This window comes from Myxine glutinosa, chromosome 10, assembly GCF_964187855.1.
Source record: "Myxine glutinosa chromosome 10, kmMyxGlut1.1, whole genome shotgun sequence".
Lineage (NCBI taxonomy): Eukaryota > Metazoa > Chordata > Myxini > Myxiniformes > Myxinidae > Myxine > Myxine glutinosa.
This window is the reverse complement of record NC_136270.1, coordinates 135,394,452-135,415,062: the sequence shown is the minus strand read 5'-3', so window position 1 is coordinate 135,415,062 and position 20,611 is coordinate 135,394,452. Positions and strand designations below refer to the sequence as shown.

Here is a 20,611-nt window from a genome sequence, read left to right as displayed (position 1 = left end):
AGATGGCGTCGTATCGGCAGTTAATCGGATGCTTTTGGGCCCCAACGTCGGCTAATTCAGATTTTTCGAGTATGGCTGTACGTGATAAACAAAGAGCGCGGTTCGTAGATCGTAAATCCATTAGTGCCGTGGGCATCGGGTCACTGGGTGCGGCGTAAAAGGGATAACAAAGTCGAGTTCTTACGCTATTATTATATAGATACATATGAATCAAAACCCAATCACATCTCTCACCCATAATTGGAGGGAACAAATAATTATCTCTCAATCAAATATTCCTGGGTGGCTAGAATCTCTATAATTACCCCACCCCACTAATCCCCCCAGTGTGGACTTGATTCCAGACTCTAAAATTCTTGCATTGGTGCTTCACAGCTCTGATGCAAGAATTAGGTGTCAAGGTGTTGCATCACATTGTGCTGTCCCTTGGATGGGTGTTAAACGAGGCGTCCTGTCTGCTACCATTACTTGGTGGGCGTTAAATATGCCATTGATATCGTTCACAAAGAGTGGGAGAGATATTACATTCACAAAGAGTAGGAGAGGTATTACATTCACAAAGAGTAGGAGAGGTATTTCATTCACAAAGAGTGGGACAGATATTACATTCACAAAGAGTAGGAGAGGTATTTCATTCACAAAGAGTAGGAGAGGTATTTCATTCACAAAGAGTAGGAGAGGTATTTCATTCACAAAGAGTAGGAGAGGTATTACATTCACAAAGAGTAGGAGAGGTATTACATTCACAAAGAGTAGGAGAGGTATTATATTCACAAAGAGTAGGAGAGGTATTTCATTCACAAAGGGTAGGAGAGGTATTACATTCACAAAGAGTAGGAGAGGTATTATGTTCACAAAGAGTAGGAGAGGTATTACGTTCACAAAGAGTAGGAGAGGTATTACGTTCACAAAGAGTAGGAGAGGTATTACGTTCACAAAGTGTAGGAGAGGTATTACGTTCACAAAGAGTAGGAGAGGTATTATATTCACAAAGAGTAGGAGAGGTATTACGTTCACAAAGAGTAGGAGAGGTATTACGTTCACAAAGAGTAGGAGAGGTATTACATTTACAAAGAGTGGGAGAGATATTACATTCACAAAGAGTAGGAGAGGTATTACGTTCACAAAGAGTAGGAGAGGTATTACATTCACAAAGAGTAGGAGAGGTATTACGTTCACAAAGAGTAGGAGAGGTATTACGTTCACAAAGATTAGGAGAGGTACAGGTATATTGTAATCCGCTCTGTCTGTCCATGCCACGTGTAAATTTAAAAATGTTGGTAGTTATGATCACCGCATATGTTACGTGTTCCTCCCCGACCTCCTGGTCTCGGTATACCTCCGAACCCCGGGAGGAATCACGGCAGAAAAATATATATTACTCCGTGTCAAAATCAAGATCGAACCCACACCAATGGTTACCAACAAAAAGGGATATATTAAAAATCACACAGGAATAATGATACAACCATGATAGCCAGCCACCATAAAATCAATATCTTAGGATGGTACCATCTGTTAAAGTGGAACTTAGATAACAGATGGTACCATCTGTTATCTTAGGATGGAATGGAAATCTCCACGCATGGCTGGCGGACTTCCTCTCTAGTCGTCGTCAACGTGTGGCCCTGAATGGGTTTCTCTCATCTCCTCTTCCTGTTCAGGCTGGAGTTCCCCAAGGCAGTGTTCTGGGCCCCGTGCTTTTTCTGGTCTTCATCAATGATCTCTCTGACTCTCTTGAAAATCCTCTCTATCTCTTTGCTGATGACTCCACTCTCTGCCGCTCCAATCCTCTTCCCTCAGATCAGCAGTCTGCAGCCTCCTCACTCTCTGAAGACTTGGACAAAATCACAGACTGGTCAAACAAGTGGAACATGTCTTTCAATCCTGACAAATCTCACACTCTTACTATGTCTCTCCGAAAAGATCGACTGGACAACCCTCCCATCTACTTTCTCAACAATCCTCTCCAAGAAGTTCTGTCGCTCAAGCTTTTGGGTCTCACTATCTGCCATGATCTTTCTTGGGAAAACCACATTTCCAAGCTGGCCTCCAAAGCCAGTCGCCGACTGGGCATCCTCCGTCGTGCGAAGTCCTTCCTCGGCACACCTGAGCTCCTCACCACATACAAGGCTTTCATCTGCAGCTCAATGGAATACTGTTCTCCCCTATGGGCCGGTGCTCCTGCCTCACACCTAGCTCGGCTTCACGCTGTTGAAACCAAAGCTTTCAGAATTATTGGAATCTCCCGCGATGAAGCTATCTCTGAGGGCCTTTCACTCACTCACCGCAGGCAGGTAGGTGGTCTTTCTGTCTTCTACCGACTCCTCTCCGGCCTTGCACCCCCAGCTCTCTCTGTGCTCTGTCCCCCAAATATTCCTACAAGTCGCACAAGATCTGCCAGCAACCCTCTGATGGTTAAACTGCCGAAATCTCGGCTCTCTGCTCACCTTCACTCTTTCATTCCTCTTTTCTCCCGCCTCTGGAACAAACTCCCTCACTCCCTTCAATCCCACTCCTCCCTCCAGGTCTTTAAAACAGCTGTTCACCACCATCTCTTATCTTCCCCCATCCAAAACCTTGATCTTTTCTACCCCCGCTAATTCACCCCAGATCCACCTTGTTTGAAATTCCAACTTCTTTCCTGGAAGTCCTGGCAGTGTCCATGTGTTTTATACCTCTCCCACCGCCCCCTTCCCATGCCCCCCCCCCAAAGCCCTCGCCCTCTCTCAGATCTCTCGATGTCTCCATGTCTCTCGGTCCCTGCTCTCAAATGTTGTGTTTGTGTCCTTCCCCCTCTCTCCCCATCTTGTCTACCGCTCCCGATGTTGTATGTTTTATGTGTCGGTTTGTCTTTCTGTGTGATTAATGTTCGCTCTTTCACGAGCCTCGATCTTGTATACAAAAAAAAAAAAAAAAAAAAACGTTATCGAACTCACTGTTCCCAGTACATGGAAAGAACCTCTTCAATGTCTCTATAACCTTCAAGGCGAAGTTGATTCGCTCCGGTGATCGTTGGAACAATGTCCGATCAAGAGCAATCGAGGCGTAGACAGTCGAAGCAACACAGAAGTCACGTGGTCCACCACCCAGCAAACTTGCGGTAGAATGGACACTCTCCAAAGACGCGCGCCGACGTACACGTTTGCCGTTCAATCAGCGAATCGCCGTGTACTCCTCAAACGCCGCTTTATTGCACAGCCGTCCCCGGCAAACCACCGGAGGATAAGCCCAGCCGACGCGACAAACCTTTTCCGATGAAGGCAGCGCGCGGGGCGAAATGGCGGACGGCTCTCACTCGAGCCGTGGCCTTGAGGCGAAGATTCTCCGGAATCTCACCCCTGTACCTGGCTTCGCAGGCTTTTCCACAACTCCGGCGATAACACCGATCGCACGAGATTCCTTTCAAGGACTCAAAGTTCACTCGCCATGTACGCTCGGCCACGCTAGGTACGGAGCTTTTTCAGACCGCGTCGTTTCACTGTCCTAACGCCTTCTTCTTCTTTACCGCCTTTTTTCTTCCGGGTCGGTTTCCTGTATCATTTTACGTTAACCTTTTAAACTTTAGATAGCTGTTCCTGAATACTAAACCTTTTGAGAATAATAATAATACATGATATCCGAAACATGTCAAGTGGGTGAAAACCACAACAGCGGAAGTGACGAATCCGTAACACATAGCAAGGAGGTGTAAGAGCAGTACAATTGGCTTCCAGGGTTTAAAGGTCAAACACCAAAAAATGCAATTATCAGCACATTTTTGATGAAACTTTGTATTTGCAATCAATATTGGAGAGCACGTTTTGTTTTTTGTTTTTTTTTATTTGTTTTTTTTTGTTATTGGGGAGCACGTGAAATATGCAACTATTTTTTGGATTTGAACCCAGGTGGTGGGGACTTAGGATCACAGGGGTCAAATCTAGGAAAACATATTTTTAACTTGGAAATTTTTAATAGCAGGTCATTCCGAATGGAACCTTTTTGTCGTCTTTCAACTTTGCTTTAGGTGGGAAACATGGGGATTTGCGATGGCGCGTCATCAACTTGGCTCCATTTGTTTTTCTATTTTCCTGCTTCATTATCTTACCTGCTGTCTTTCATTGTAATTGTTTGTTTGTGAAATATTCACCTGTTCGTTGCCTTCCCATTATCAGGGCCTCTGCTGCAGTCGCTGTTGGAGCGAATGCCAGTGCTATCCGATGTCCATATCCGGCGCCTTGTCAACTGTCCCGAATCGTTCAGCCCTGACATGCGTTGCATCCTGGGGGAATCGCCCAGTGTACGGAACTACTTCGTACTGGCAGGGATGAACTCTTCTGGAACTTCGCTCGCAGGCGGTGCCGGGAGGTAAATTCTCTTGCTAACCTAAATTATCTCTTGCAGTTGAGCATTCTGATTCATTAACACCAATTATCCCAATTTGGGTCACTGTTTGTGCTGATGCTTTGGTGATTTGTTTTCACTGTTAGAACTGTCCCTTGTAGTGTAGTTGAGAGGGGATTCTGCAATCCAGGTCCACGGTTCTATGGTTAATGCCTGTTCTAAGCTGGTAAGTAATCTTTTTAGCTCCACACTTTTTGAAAACAAACGGGGGGGGGGGGGGGTGGGGGGTGGGGAGGTATTGTGTACTGCTCCGTCTGTCCGTGTCACGCTATCTCAAACGGTGTACAGAAATTCACCAAACTTGATAGTGATGATCACCACATGGAAATAAGGTAAATGAGCAGTACCATTTATGGCCTCCTGACCTTCCCCCTGTAGGCAGGGTCAAAATGTCAAATACCAAACAAAAAAAAGAGCAATCGGAGATTGGAAACCCTCGCCAGGATGTATTTTCAGTGGTTTTTAAGGCTTTTGTGTTAAAACAAATGCCGAACCACGTGACTGATGACGTCATCATTATTTTTTTGTAACCTAATTTATTCCTAGATTATGCTCAAGAAATTTCATCTTTATCGGATGAAGTTTTGTACTTGTCGAATTATGATGTCATAATGGAGGCACCTATTACGTCATCATGAACATATTTTATTCCCCATGGAGAGTTCTTTACAATGAGCCATTTCTCAATTTTTTCTATTCAGCGCTTTCCGAGATATGGAGGTGCAAAGTTTTTCGGTTTTTCCAAGATGGCGGCCGAACCACGTGACCTCTGACGTCATAATTATCATTAAAAATTTATACATTACACAGGTGGAGTTGCACCTATGTTGAAAATTTCCTGTCAATCGGGCCAACGGTTGCAGAGAAAATCAAATTTATTCTGTGCGGACAGACAGACAGACAAACAGACAAACAGACAAACGGACTCAAATGCAATAAGCTCTCCCCTGGCGAGGGTAAAAATGCAATTACGGGCATTTTGTTAAATTAAACTGTTTATTTCAATGTCCATTGGAGGATGCATGAAATGTTTAACCTTTTTTGGATTTGACCTCCGGGTCGTGGCCCAGCGAGTAGGGGTGGGGACTTGGGGTTAAAATGGGGGGGGATTAAATCAAAATTTGATATTGCGTCATTTGTGGTGGATCTTTTTGCCATCGATGGAACATGGAATGATGGCCGCAACTTTGTTTTTGGTGGTAAGAGCGGAGATTTGCGATGACTCGCCATCGACTTCACTCTAGTTATATTTGTATTCCCAGTTGCAAATCCATTGTGCTTGGTTACCTGGCGTAAATGGTTACAACTGCCTTCCTGGGTGAGACGGGATGAGCAGGAGTTTATCGAGATGACGATGTAGATTGGCCTTAAGATCATTTTTCGACATAGATTAGTTTTTAAATCTATTCGCGGTGCATCCTCCGGTGAGCATTCAGTTTAGTAACTTTAGTGTGACATCTACATTTGCCGAAACATTGATTAAAACCATGTTTGTTACTCCACGCTGTGCAGTGTATTAGATGTTCATTTAGCAGATGGCTGCAACATCTCTTGGAAAGTTGGGCCTTGTAAATTTAGCAGCAGTATTCCCTTGGGACAAGAGATCATGATGACATATCCTTGGAAGTTTAATCGTGCTGTACAATGGGATTGCATAGACATGTCCGAAATGGCAACAAAGAACCCCGAGCCGTGTTTGGCGTTAGCATTTGAGGTCAGTAACGTGGAGATCGGAGACCCGTGGCGGAGGTTCTCCACATTGTTGTTGTTTATATTAACCTGTTAAATTTGTTGCATCACTTTTATTTTCATCGCCAAGCTTTAGGTTCTCATCCTGACCACATTTTGCTTTGTTAATCCCAAATAGGAATTATTTTGTGTTGAAGAGAAACCTGTGCTTTGCCTGGTGTCTGTCGATCCTACTGGGTTTGTGCTTCAATAGCATAGTCTTCCCATTGTGCATTCTCCTTCTTCAACTAGATCCACAAATGTCTTTTACAGCGCATTCAGAAAGTATTCAGACCCCTTCACGTTTTTCACATTTTGTTATGTTGCAGCCTTATGCTGAAATCGTTTAAATTCATTTTTTCCCTCATCAATCTGCACTCAATACCCCGTAATGACAAAGAGAAAACAGGATTTTAGAAAGTTTTGCGAATTTATTAAAAAGAAAAAACTGAAATATCACATTTACATAAGTATTCATACCCTTTGCTATGACACTTGAAATTTAGCTCAGGTGCCTCCCATTTCTCTTGATCATCTTTGAGATGTTTCTACACCTGATTGGAGTCCACCTGTGGTAAATTCAATTGATTGGACATGATTTGGAAAGGCACACACCTGTCTATAAAAGGTCTCACAGCTGACAATGCATATCCGAGCAAAAACCAAGCAATGAGGTCGAAGGAACTACCTGCAGAGCTCAAAGACAGGATTTTGTCGAGGCACAGATCTGGGGAAGCCTACAAAAATAATTCTGCTGCATTGAAGGTTCCCAAGAGCACAGTGGCCTCCATAATTCTTAAATGGAAGAAGTTTGGAACAACCAGGACTCTTCCTAGAGCTCGCCGCCCGGACAAACTGAGCATACGGGGAGAAGGGCCTTGGTAAGAGAGGTGACCAAGAACCTGATGGTCACTCTGGCTGAGCTCCAGAGATCCTGTGTGGAGATGGGAGAAACTTCCAGAAGGACAATCATCACTGCAACACTCCAGATGCATTGTCAGCTGTGAGACCTTACATAGACAGGTGTGTGCCTTTCCAAATCATGTCCAATCAATTGAATTTACCACAGGTGGACTCCAATCAAGGTACAGAAACATCTCAAAGATGATCAAGAGAAATGGGAGGCACCTGAGCTAAATTTCAAGTGTCATAGCAAAGGGTATGAATACTTATGTCAATGTCATATTTCAGTTTTTGTCCCCTATCGCACCGCGGAGCGAAAGGGGCACTATGGTTTTCCCCTCCGTCCATGTGTGTCCGTGCGTGCGTCCGTACATCCGTGTGTGTGAACGTGCGTGCATCCATGCGTGCGTGCATAAGCGAAGGGCCGAATTCTAATTTGGAGTGTGGGTGCAACCCATGTCAAAATCCAAGATGGCCGCCGCCATGTATGTCTGACGCCATGTATGTCTGAACCTTGTGAGCGGAATATCTTAAAAAATAAGCGAAGTACCAACTTCTAATCTGGTGTGTGGGTGTATCTCGGCATAAGGAAGAACACTATTGAAAATTGGGTCGCCACGTCAAAATCCAAGATGGCCGCCACCATATATATGTCTGAACCTTGTGATCGAAATATCTTGAAAAATAAACGAACTACTAACTTCTAATCTGGTGTGTGGGTGTATCTACGCATAAGGGAGAACGCTGTTGAAAATAGGTCGCCACATCAAAATCCAAGATGGCCGCCTTGCGTCTTCCACTTTGTCAACTTGCATCACTTCAACGACGGGGGACCTAGGCGTAACGCTTATTTATTTTTAATAAATTTGCAAAACTTTCTAAAATCCTGTTTTCTCTTTGTCATTATGGGGTATTGAGTGTAGATTGATGAGAGAAAAAATGAATTTAAACGATTTCAGCAAAAGGCTGCAACATAACAAAATGTGAAAAAAGTGAAGGGGTCTGAATACTTTCTCAATGCACTGTATCTCCAAACTATCTCCTTCGGTCTATGGCTGTCCGTTCTTCGATTCAAACTATTGGCTGATGAATGTCCCAATTTGTATCACTACTGATGTTTGTTTGACCCCACTAATACAGTAATACATCCCCTTGTATTGTACCCACGAATGCATCCCCTTGTATTGACCCCACGAATGCATCCCCTTGTATTGACCCCACGAATGCATCCCCTTGTATTGTACCCACTAATACATCCCCTTGTATTGACCCCACGAATGCATCCCCTTGTATTGACCCCACTAATACATCCCCTTGTATTGTACCCACTAATACATCCCCTTGTATTGCACCCACTAATGCATCCCCTTGTATTGCACCCACTAATACATCCCCTTGAATTGTACCTACTAATACATCCCCTTGTATTGTACCCACTAATGCATCCCCTTGTATTGTACGCACTAATACATCCCCTTGTATTGACCCCATTAATGCATCCCCTTGTATTGACCCCATGAATGCATCCCCTTGTATTGTACGCAGTAATACATCCCCTTGTATTGACCCCATGAATACATCCCCTTGTATTGACCCCATGAATACATCCCCTTGTATTGTACCCACTAATACATCCCCTTGTATTGACCCCACGGATGCCTCCCCTTGTATTGTACCCACCAATGCATCCCCTTTTATTGGAACCACTAATGCATCCCCTTGTATTGTACCCACGAATGCATCCCCTTGTATTGACCCCATGAATGCATCCCCTTGTATTGTACGCAGTAATACATCCCCTTGTATTGACCCCATGAATGCATCCCCTTGTATTGTATGCACTAATACATCCCCTTGTATTGTACTCCCTAATGTATCCCCTTGTATTATACGCACATAATGCATCCCCTTGAATTGTACCCACCAATGCATCCCCTTGTATTGTACCCACCAATGCATCCCCTTGTATTGTACCCATTAATGCTTCCCCTTGTATCGACCCCATTAATGCATCCCCTTGTATTGTACCCACTAATGCATCCCCTTGTATTGTACCCACTAATGCATCCCCTTTTATTGACCCCACTCATGCATCCCCTTGTATTGACCCCATTAATGCATCCCCTTGTATTGTACCCACTAATGCATCCCCTTGCATCGACCCCACTAATACATCCCCTTGTATCGACCCCATTGATGCATCCCCTTGCATCGACCCCATTGATGCATCCCCTTGCATCGAACCCACTAATGCATCCCCTTTTATTGACCCCACTCATGCATCCCCTTGTATTGACCCCATTAATGCATCCCCTTGTATTGTACCCACTAATGCATCCCCTTGTATTGTACCCACTAATGCATCCCCTTGCATCGACCCCACTAATACATCCCCTTGTATCGACCCCATTGATGCATCCCCTTGTATCGACCCCACTAATGCATCCCCTTGTATTGACCCCACTAATGCATCCCCTTGTATCGACCCCATTGATGCATCCCCTTGCATCGACCCCATTGATGCATCCCCTTGTATCGACCCCATTAATGCATCCTCTTGTATCGACCCCACTAATGCATCCCCTTGTATCGACCCCATTAATGCATCCCCTTGTATCGACCCCATTAATGCATCCCCTTGTATCGACCCCATTGATGCATCCTCTTGTATCGACCCCACTAATGCATCCTCTTGTATCGACCCCACTAATGCATCCCCTTGTATTGACCCCATGAATGCATCCCCTTGTATCGACCCCATTAATGCATCCTCTTGTATCGACCCCATTAATGCATCCTCTTGTATCGACCCCACTAATGCATCCCCTTGTATTGACCCCATGAATGCATCCCCTTGTATCGACCCCATTAATGCATCCTCTTGTATCGACCCCACTAATGCATCCCCTTGTATCGACCCCACTCACGACTTCCAGGCTTCTCGCAGAGTGGATCGCTTTTGGTTCCACTTCCGTGGACGTTTGGCCCATGGATATCCGAAGGTTCAGCGCATTGCAAGGCAGCCGTACTTTTCTACGACACCGTGTCATGGAAGTTGTCCGTATGTTCTCACATGCGCCATTTTGCATTACTCGCAACAACACTCGGGCCTTGATTGCACCAACATTGATTTACTTTCTCAGATGAACCTAACTTTTGAACGAGTTTGGAACAAGAATCATTGCCTCAATTTGGTCTTTATCCACCGATACTTTTTTAGAAATGGATTATTGTCCTCCATTTTGAATGCTTCGCTTTTTCCACCTCGATGAATGTTCGTCCAGATGGATACCTCATGTTGATCTTTCTTGTTTGGACAGCACTGCTCTATGAGCGTCTGTATCACGGGGTGGAGTTCCAGACAGGGCGGCGTCTGCGCACGTCTCCTCTGTATGACCGTCTGGACAGTCAGGGTGCTCGGTGGACTGAGAAACATGCTTTTGAAAGGCCAAAATATTTTGTGACCGAAGGTGTGTTTGTTTGGGCAAGATAACTGCATTCTTCGTTTCCTACAAGGTTTCGGGGACAGTTGTGTATTTGATACGAAGCAAGTGTTGCAAGATTATTTTTGTGTTGAGGTTGTGCCGTGATACTTTGTGCACCGAACACTCGTATTTCAGGCCAAAGTGATGGCGAGCAGAATGTGACGTTCTACAAGCCAAGTTGGTTCGACATCGTTCGTAATGAAGTGATGGCGTGCAAGGAAGCCGTTTGCGCAATAGATATGTCTTCTTTCACCAAGTTTGAGTTACGGGTACGTGAATTGTATTGATGTGTGGGTTGTGTGTTACCTGGTGTGCATCCCTGTCATTACCTTCATTAGAGGGGGTTTGTGGGGCAGCGGAAGGGTGTTTTGAGGGTAAACACAGAGTTCAAAAAATTCTACCTGTTCTTGAGTGCAAAACTCATGCGGATACTCAGAGCCTATGGCATCCCAGCATGCATTGTCCAGTCCATCAGCGATGTGTACGCCAACACCTCAGCCAGGGTCTTGTCTCCCGACGGTGAGACGGAAACCTTTCCCATTCTCGCGGGCGTCCTACAGGGGGACACTGTGGCACGATACCTCTTCATAATCGTCCTGGATTGTGCTCTACGTCAGGCGATCACAGGACGAGAGGAAGTGTATGGCGTCACCATCACCCCCAGGAAGAGCAGGCGAGTCGGCCCGGTGACGGTGACGGATCTTGACTGACAGATTGCCCTCGTGTCCAACCACGTACAACAAGCGCAGGAACTGCTCCTGAGTGTAGAGCGTGAGTGTAAGAAGGTGGGCCTCGGTCTAAAGGGGGTCGGGGTATATACCAGACACGGACATGACAAGGTGTCATTTTGACTTTGAAGAGGGAGATTGGTTGGAGAGTTCTGACTTGAGTGAGATATGCAAGATTGTTTTCTGGCCTACCTAAAGATGGACGCACACTTGTGAGGCTTAGTAAATGACTAAAAATTGCCATCAGTCAGGTTTTAATTTTTTTATTTTTTTGTATACTAAGTCGAGGCTCATGTAAGAACTAACGCACAGAACATATAATGAAGGGAGCATGAGACAAGAAGGGTAGAGAGAGGGAAGCACAACAACAGTAGATAACAAGGACATCGGGACATCTGTGGGAGGGAGAGGCCTGGGGTGGGGTACATGGGATAAACAAGATGGACACTGCAAGGACTTCTCGGAAAGAAAATAGGGAATTTGGAAAATGTGGATTTGGGGTGTTTTAACGGGGGTAGAAAAGATCAAGGCTTTGGATTGGGGAAGACAAGAGATGGTGGTGAACAGCTGTTTTAAAGACCTGGAGGGAGGAGTGGGATTGAAGGGAGTGAGGGAGTTTGTTCCAGAGGTGGGAGAAAAGAGGGATGAAAGAGTGAAGGTGAATAGAGAGTCCTGATTTTGGCAGTTTCACCAGAAGAGGGTTGCAGGCAGATCTTGTGCATTCTGCAGGAATATTGGGGGGACAGAGCACAGAGAGAGCTGAGGGAGCTAGGCCGGAGAGGAATCGGTAGAAGATAGAAAGACCACCAACCTGCCTGCGGTGAGTGAGTGAAAGATACTCAGAATCAGCTGAGGTCATGGCTGAAAACCTAGCCAAGAAAATCCATGAAATTGAAAAGCACCACACCAACAAGCAACCCTCCCAGGGCTGGAACCTCATTATGGAAATATCCAGGAAGAAATCCTCACAACCAAGTCAGATCACAGGCAAGACTGCTGAAGAACGCCGGGATGCATGGTTCAATCACTTCAAGAACCTTCTGGGTAACCCACGTGTGATGGTGAATGAGTATGAGGAGATAGAACCAGTCTTTGAAGATCTACCAATTGTAGAATAATAATTTTAACTACTGTTCTACTTCAGAAACTTCAGAAACTCGTTTTAGCAAAATCAATGTTTTATTCACTTTTGAGAATTTGTTGTATACTAAGCCGAGATCTTTAATGAGTCTTTGTTCCAGAGTTTGTTGAAGCTCGTTTGGTCGGTCTTTTGAAGCTCGTTCAGTAGGTCTTTCTGAAGCTCGTTCAGTTGTTGACAATCTCCAGTTGGTTGATCAGTTTCAACTGGTCTTCAGTTTTCACTCCTCTTCAGTTCACTGTCCCAGTCCACTCTCCTCTCTCTCCTCGCAACTTTCTCCTGGTTTTAAAGCCCCAAACTCCTTTGATGTTGCAGAGCATGCAGGGTGTTCCTTATCCAAAAAACCTTATATGGCTTTCTTGGCCAGCAAATACTTATTTCTGTTCAAGAGGTCAAATACTCTGACCTGCTGAAAAAGAATTTGCAGCGTGTGCGCAGTGCCCTGAACAGAGGCTATTAATGATCGACAGGTGGCGGTCCAAGAGCGTTACACATTCTTGTCTGAAATTAACTCTCCTGACCACATGTTAATGCTAGTTCTATGCTCTTTTGCTCATTCGTAAAGTAAAACATAATTCCACTTTAAACAAGATTACATTGATATATATTCTAACAATATTGTCAATATGAATATTTAATCCCTGACACAATCAATGACGGGCCATTCACTCACGAAGAATATCAAGCTGCGATGGGCTTGCTGAAAGCAGGGAAGAGTTGTGGAGAAGATGGTATCGTACCAGAGGTGTTGAAGTGTACACTAATTTATGACCTAGTACTTTACATTATCAACAAGGCTCATATGGATCGAGAGCTTCCTGAGCAGTGGACAATCCTCAATATCATACCCATCCCTAAATCCGGGGACCTCAGTAAAACTGACAACTATCGAGGAATCGGCCTCAGCTCAGTTGTAGCGAAGGTGTTCAACAGGATGATTCTGAACAGAATCCACTCCATCCTCGACCCTCGACTCCGTATCGACCAAAACTGATTTAGAGAGAAAAGGACCACAACCTCGCAAGTGCTGGCTCTCCGACGAATCATTGAGGGAGTGAAAAGGAAACATATACCTGCCGTAATGACGTTCATTGACTTCAGGAAGGCATTCGACTCAATTCACTGTGGAAAACTCATGCGGATACTCAGAGCCTATGGCATTCCAGCATGCATTGTCCAGTCCATCAGCGATGTGTACGCCAACACCTCAGCCAGGGTCTTTTCTCCCGACGGTGAGATGGAAACCTTTCCCATTCTATCGGTCATCCTACAGGGGGACACTGTGGCACCATACCTCTTCATAATCGTCCTGGATTATGCTCTACGTCAGTCGATCACAGGAAGGGAGGAAGTGTATGGCGTCACAATCACTCCCAGAAGAGCAGGCGAGTCGGCCCGGTGACGGTGACAGATTTTGACTGACAGATTGCCCTCGTGTCCAACCACGTACAACAAGCGCAGGAACTGCTCCTGAGTGTAAGAAGGTGGGCCTGGGTCTAAATGTGAAGAAGACCGAGGTGATGGCTTTCAACATCACAGATGAGGTCAGGATCTTGACACTCAATGGTTCCACTCTGGCAGTGAAGAACGACTTCAAGTACCTTGGGTCCTACATCAGGTCGACCAAGAAAGATATCAAAGTATGGAAAGCACAAGCCTGGTGAGCCCTTCACGACCTCAATAAGATGTGGCAATCAGGCATGCCAGACTACCTCAAGATGTGGCAATCAGGCATGCCAGACTACCTCAAGAAGATGTGGCAATCAGGCATGCCAGATTACCTCAAGAAGATGTGGCAATCAGGCATGCCAGACTACCTCAAGAAGATGTGGCAATCAGGCATGCCAGATTACCTCAAGAAGATGTGGCAATCAGGCATGCCAGATTACCTCAAGAAGTTGTGGCAATCAGGCATGCCAGATTACCTCAAGAAGATGTGGCAATCAGGCATGCCAGATTACCTCAAGAAGATGTGGCAATCAGGCATGCCAGACTACCTCAAGAAGATGTGGCAATCAGGCATGCCAGACTACCTCAAGAAGATGTGGCAATCAGGCATGCCAGACTACCTCAAGAAGATGTGGCAATCAGGCATGCCAGACTACCTCAAGAAGATGTGGCAATCAGGCATGCCAGACTACCTCAAGAAGATGTGGCAATCAGGCATGCCAGACTACCTCAAGAAGATGTGGCAATCAGGCATGCCAGATTACCTCAAGAAGATGTGGCAATCAGGCATGCCAGACTACCTCAAGAAGATGTGACAATCAGGCATGCCAGATTACCTCAAGAAGATGTGGCAATCAGGTATGCCAGACTACCTCAAGAAGATGTGGCAATCAGGTATGCCAGACTACCTCAAGAAGATGTGGCAATCAGGTATGCCAGACTACCTCAAGAAGATGTGGCAATCAGGTATGCCAGATTACATCAAGAGAAAACTATTTGTTGCAACTGTCGAATCGATCCTCCTGTACGGCTCTGAGGCATGGACCCTCACTTCCAGGAGGCAAGGCTCGACGGCAGCTACACGCGCATGCTACCGATGGCCCTGAATGTGACATGGAGAGGTCATGTCAGAAATAACATACTGCATAGAGGACTACCACGTGTCTATCAAAAGATCAGGACTTGGAGGCTACGAATGGCAGGACACTGCGTACGTCATAAGGACCTAGCAGTTAGTAAGCTGGTGCTCTGAGAACCGGAGCATGGGCAGGCCTCGAGAGGGGGGCGTCACCCGACATATGTCGGAACACAGGACTTGTGACCACTGCAGAAATCAGGTCGTGTATGGAGGATCGTGGTGTCTGGCATGCCATCATTGCCCGAGGAGACTCGACATGATAAATTAATATTGATTCCATCATGCTGCAGATGAAACCTTTGTATGTCGTGAGGAGCTCAGAAGAACCCAGAAAAGACTTCCAAGGACGGAGGATGCCCAGTCGGCGACTGGGTTTGGAGGTCAGCTTGGAAATGTGGTTTTCCCAGGAAAGATCATGGCAGATAGTGAAACCCAAAAGCTTGAGTGACAGAACTTCTTTGAGAGGATTGTTGAGAAAGTAGATGGGAGGGTTGTCCAGATGGTCTTTTCAGAGAGACAAAGTGAGAGTGTGAGATTTGTCAGGATTGAAAGACATGTTCCACTTGTTTGAGCAGTTTGTGATTTTTTTTTTCCAGGTCTGCAGAGTGAAGAGGCTGCTACCTGCCGATCTGAGGGTTGAGATATGGAGCGGCAGAGAGTGGAGTCAGCAAAGAGATAGAGAAGATTTTCCAGAGAAGCTTGACCTTCCATGTTGAAAAAGCAAACTGCTCGACTGCAATCACCTCACCATTAGTATTCCGTTTGCCAATGTCTTCAGGATGGATAGTGCAGCCGCATATGGAATGGGATAAAACATTCCATGAAAGGAATGATTTTGGAGGTGGTATTCCCAGGTGGTAGATTTTTTTTTTTTTTTTTAAATAGTTTAGGGAGGTGGTATTCCCAGGTGGTATCAACATCAGCTGGCTATTCCCCAAAATACCTGTTTTGCTCATTTTGTGTTTGCTAGAGTGACAACAGGAGATTGCATTGTGAGAATGATCAAGATCGCTCACCAATGCAAGGCCATTTTGCACCTTTTCCATTCAAACCCAACTGTGTGAAAGATGTGGATCACCAAATAATATGGATATTCTCCTGTCAATCTCACCTGATTTGATGTCCTTCCCAAGGAACTTAATGATGCACCTCTGTTCTTCAGCACACAAGACTGTGATGGCCTTCTTTTTCGTTTTTTCCCAGAATGCTTGACCAACATATGTCACTTCCTGTATGATTCACACTTATTGTCGAAATGTACGTACACTCACAGTTTGAAGTGATTACAGCTGACGAATGTGTGTGCCTCGTGTGACGGCAGTCCGCCGGCAGGCAGGCCCTGGACATGCTTCAGTGGTTGTGCTGCGATGACATGGATGTGCCCACCGGCACCGTCGTACACACTGGAATGCTCAATGCAAATGGCGCGTACGAGAACGACTGCAGCATCGCACGCCTCAGCAAGGGAAAGTAAGACATCACCGAAACTGTGCGCACATTGTTACTACAAATGTGAAACCACGAGGTTATTGTCCCCCGTCGCACCGCGGAGCGAAAGGGGGACTATGGTTTTCCCCTCCGTCCGTCCGTCCATCCGCCCGTACGTGCGTGCGTGCGTAAGCGAAGGACCGCATTCGAATTTGTTGTGTGGGTGCAACCCACGTCAAAATCCAAAATGGCCGCCGCCATGTATGTCTGATGCCATGTATGTCTGAACATTGTGAGCAGAATATCTTGAAAAATAAGCGAAGTACCAACTTCTAATCTGGTGTGTGGGTGTATCTAGGCATAAGGAAGAAAGCTATTGAAAATTGGGTCGCCACGTCAAAATCCAAGATGACCGCCAGCATATATATGTCTGAACCTTGTGAGCGAAATATCGTATCATAGCCTGTTTTCTGCATCTTCCACTTTGTCAACTCACATCACTTCGCCGACGGGGGACCTAGGCGTAACGCTTGTTTTCTCTTCCAAACGAGCTCCTTCCACAGTTTTAATATTTTTAATTTGCTCGTTGCTTCATTAACGTTCTTTGCAAATAATTTTATGAACCCATATTTTGAGCTCGTAACTGAGTATATGTTGGAGTCACCATGGTGCTTTCTCAAGGAAGCTGGGCCGTACCAATATAATGAAATGGATCACGCGTTTTGTATACGTATAACCCATATACCCCATATACCCCGTGCACACGAAGTGGAACGCGGAGTTGAGCAATTCGTTAACGTCTGCCCGTTTGTAATCGACGACTTTATTTCAATGGAATTTGTTATATTTTGACCACGAATCGGAAAACGAACCTGCAGCATTAACATTACTTTGGCTCTGCTTAATGAAACTTTGTAATCGACTTTGGGGGTGCGTGACATATGGAACATGTTTTTAGATTTGACTTCCTGTCCATGCTGCGGGGGTGGGGACTTGAGCTCATAGGGGTCAAAATGGGGGAAACATTTATACTCAGAATTTGATATCGAGTCCTTCATGGATTATGAAATTATATGGATAATGCCCTGTCGATCTCACCTGGTTTGATGTCCTCCTTCACAATGAACTTGATGATGAACCTCTGTTCTCCAGCACGCATCACATGTGCAGAGAGGAGTGAGGTAACATTTTTACTGTCAGTAAAATAAAATTGAAAATCATTCCAAACAGGAAACGCACTGTTTTGAAGGACGTCATAAAGGACACAACAAACAGGCCCGAAGAACGAATGTAACATGTAAGAGGGCAATGTAACAGACGCTGCAGAAATGGCAGTAATTTCCGGAATTGATTTATTTATTTAAACGACTTTTACAATCTTTATTTTATTTAAATGTAATTATTTACGTGAACACTGTAGAACACAAATCACCTTGTTTGTATTTCCAGTAACCTCTTGTTTAGCAGTACTTCAACATATTAAATAGGGTGGTGTACAAGACCGATTCAATAGCACTAAACTTCCGGACTTTTTAATAACAATCTTTAAAATCATTATTTGTATTCAAATTGAACTATATACTTAAACACTGCATGGGGTAACGGTTCTACGCACTCTCTAGTATATTTATTTTGTTTTATTTTTGCATTTTTTATGAACACATGCCCACTGCATCGCATTGTTGTATCGTTTCAAAGAAAGCTTGTGTATCTTCCCAGGTGTTGGTTATTTCGTTTTATCATTCTGTACAGGTGACGACACGTAAACATATTCTCTCATCTCCTGGGTGATGCGTGCACCCTGCTTTGTGTGTGTGCGTCAGCTTCTTCATCGTGTCTTCGACGGACCAGCACATCCGTTGCTGGGCCTGGCTGTCACGTCATTTGCCTGCTGATGGATCCGTGCAGCTGGAGGACGTGACGTGGAAATACACAGGTACGATCACACGGGAATCCACGGTTTGATTTCACGATGGGATTTGCTTGGAAGAAGGGATATTGTGAGCGACGAGGATGATGCGAGATTTTCTAGTTTGCATTCTGGAACGTTCGGCATTCATTTGGGCATTTGAGAGTTATAGCAATTGCTGAAATGATGTCATACTCTTATTTATTTACTTATTTGAACAAATGTTCAGAACACGATAACTTGGCTCACCGTTATACTTCAACAATCTCTTCAATCCCACTCTTCAATCTCTTCAATCCCACTCCACCCTCCAGGTCTTTAAAACAGCTGTTCACCACCATCTCTTATCTTCCCCCATCCAAAACCTTAATCTTTTCTACCCCCGCTAATTTCACCCAAAATCCTACACTTTTTTTTTTTTGAAATACCAACTTCTGTCCTGGAAGTCTTTGGTCCCCTTGTGTTTTATACCTCTCCCCCCCCCCCCTTCCCACGCCTCCTCCCCCCCCCCTTCCCACGCCTCCTCCCCCCCTTCCCACGCCTCCTCCCCCCAAGCCCTCTCCCTCCCACACTTCTCCCTGCTCTCAAATGTTGTGTTTGTGTGCTTCCCCTTCTCTCCCCATCTTGTCTTCCGCTCCCTCTTTTTATATATTTTGTTTTTCTGGTTGATTTGTTTGTGAAGTAAATGTTAGCTCTTTCACGAGCCTCGATTCAGTATACAAAAAAAAACAAAAAAAAAAAACACATGGCGTGAAATCGCACACGTGTTACAATCTGCGCATTTCCCTGAGGCTCCTTTGACAGTGATCTGGAGTAAATGGAGTAGTGAACATAAAGATAGCATAAATAAGTCACCATGGTTTTTAATGCGCACAATTGTGACATTTTTTATTTATTATTATTTATTTATGTATTTTTTAGCATTGAACGTGATCGGACCCTTGGCAGTGAGTGTGCTCTCTGACCTTTCCTACATACCAATCTCCCAGAACCAATTCCCTTCCATGACTTGCAAGGTTCGTAACGTCTTTACGATTTCTCATACATTGACGTATGGCTCACGGAGGAGCTCGTCCACAGATTTTGTGCAGGACAAACACAGTCAAATGCATGTAGCGTAACGGGTCTAATGGAGGTTATGTTTTCATCCCTGTCTGTTTGTCTGTCTATGAACGGAATATCTCAAAGTTGTGGACGGATTCGGACGAAATTTGGTGGAGAGGTTGGGTGTGTGATGACGAATAAATGATTAGATTTCAGTGAAGATCCGGATCTGAGAGTTTTAATTTTTTAAAAGTGATTCTTCACAATTGAGTGATAGGCCCAAGCATGATATGTAGCAGGATATCCCAAAGTTGTGGACGGATTCGGACGAAACTTGGTGTACAGGTTGGGTGTGTGACAAGGACGAAATTATTCTATTTTGGTGAAGATCCAAATCCGAATATGAGTTTTTTAAATTATAAGTGATGCTTCACCATTGAGTGACGGGGGGGAAAAAAAACAATATGTAGCACGATATTTCAAAAGGTTGTGCATAACTTTTAACAAACCTTGGTGGACTAGTTGTTTAGGTGACCAGAACAAGCCGATTAGATTTTGGTTCAGGTCCGAATCCAGATCCAGCCTATCAGTGGGATACAAAACAAACTGTTCAACATGGCAGAGGTATGCGCTCTACCGAGTACCGTTCTAGTTCTATCCAATTTTACTCCCACCGTGTTGTTCTCTGGCTTTGCCTCAAATCTCAGCACATTTCCTCATCACATTTGACCCCATGTCAGCATTTTGCTCACCAATACGTGACTTTGAAAATGACGTATGAATGCTAAAGGAGGTTTTTTCGCATGTGCTGTTGGTGTTTACACTGACTTAGCTCTGTTATCCGGGCACACATGCACACACCCATATTTCCTCCCCACTTCCTCCCCCATTATTTGAACCTTTACTTGGTCTTTGAGACGTCTCCTGAATGCTGCACTTGCCTTGTACGGCGCAGGAGATGAGCATGGGGTACGCGACTGGCATTCGAGCTATTAGCACGACCCACACCGGCGAACCTGGCTTTGTCTTGTACATCCCGATTGAGGTATGTTATTTCAGGAGAATAAATTGGCTTTTTCTACATCATTAATAACATTGCTCTTTTCTTTTATGAGGTGTAAAACAGCCACACATACAATTGCACTTGTCACACGAGTCCTTTGTGGTATTTGTCACACGAGTCATTTGTGGTATTTGTCACACGAGTCATTTGTGGTATTTGTCACTTGTAGTATTTGTCACACGAGTCATTTGTAGTATTTGTCACTTGTAGTATTT

The 20,611-nt window shown here is 44.9% G+C and overlaps 1 protein-coding gene across 1 annotated transcript in view; it reads left to right on the top strand.

Moving 5' to 3' along the window:
* Positions 1-20,611, top strand: part of PDPR (pyruvate dehydrogenase phosphatase regulatory subunit) — a 48,853-nt gene that overhangs the window by 10,433 nt on the left and 17,809 nt on the right. The window contains exons 8-15 of the mRNA XM_068126015.2: positions 4,155-4,347; positions 9,951-10,075; positions 10,335-10,484; positions 10,635-10,768; positions 16,274-16,422; positions 18,204-18,316; positions 19,211-19,305; positions 20,289-20,378. Of these exons, the coding sequence (XP_067982116.2) occupies positions 4,155-4,347; positions 9,951-10,075; positions 10,335-10,484; positions 10,635-10,768; positions 16,274-16,422; positions 18,204-18,316; positions 19,211-19,305; positions 20,289-20,378 (1,049 nt within the window). The remainder of the gene's footprint in view (positions 1-4,154; positions 4,348-9,950; positions 10,076-10,334; positions 10,485-10,634; positions 10,769-16,273; positions 16,423-18,203; positions 18,317-19,210; positions 19,306-20,288; positions 20,379-20,611) is intronic.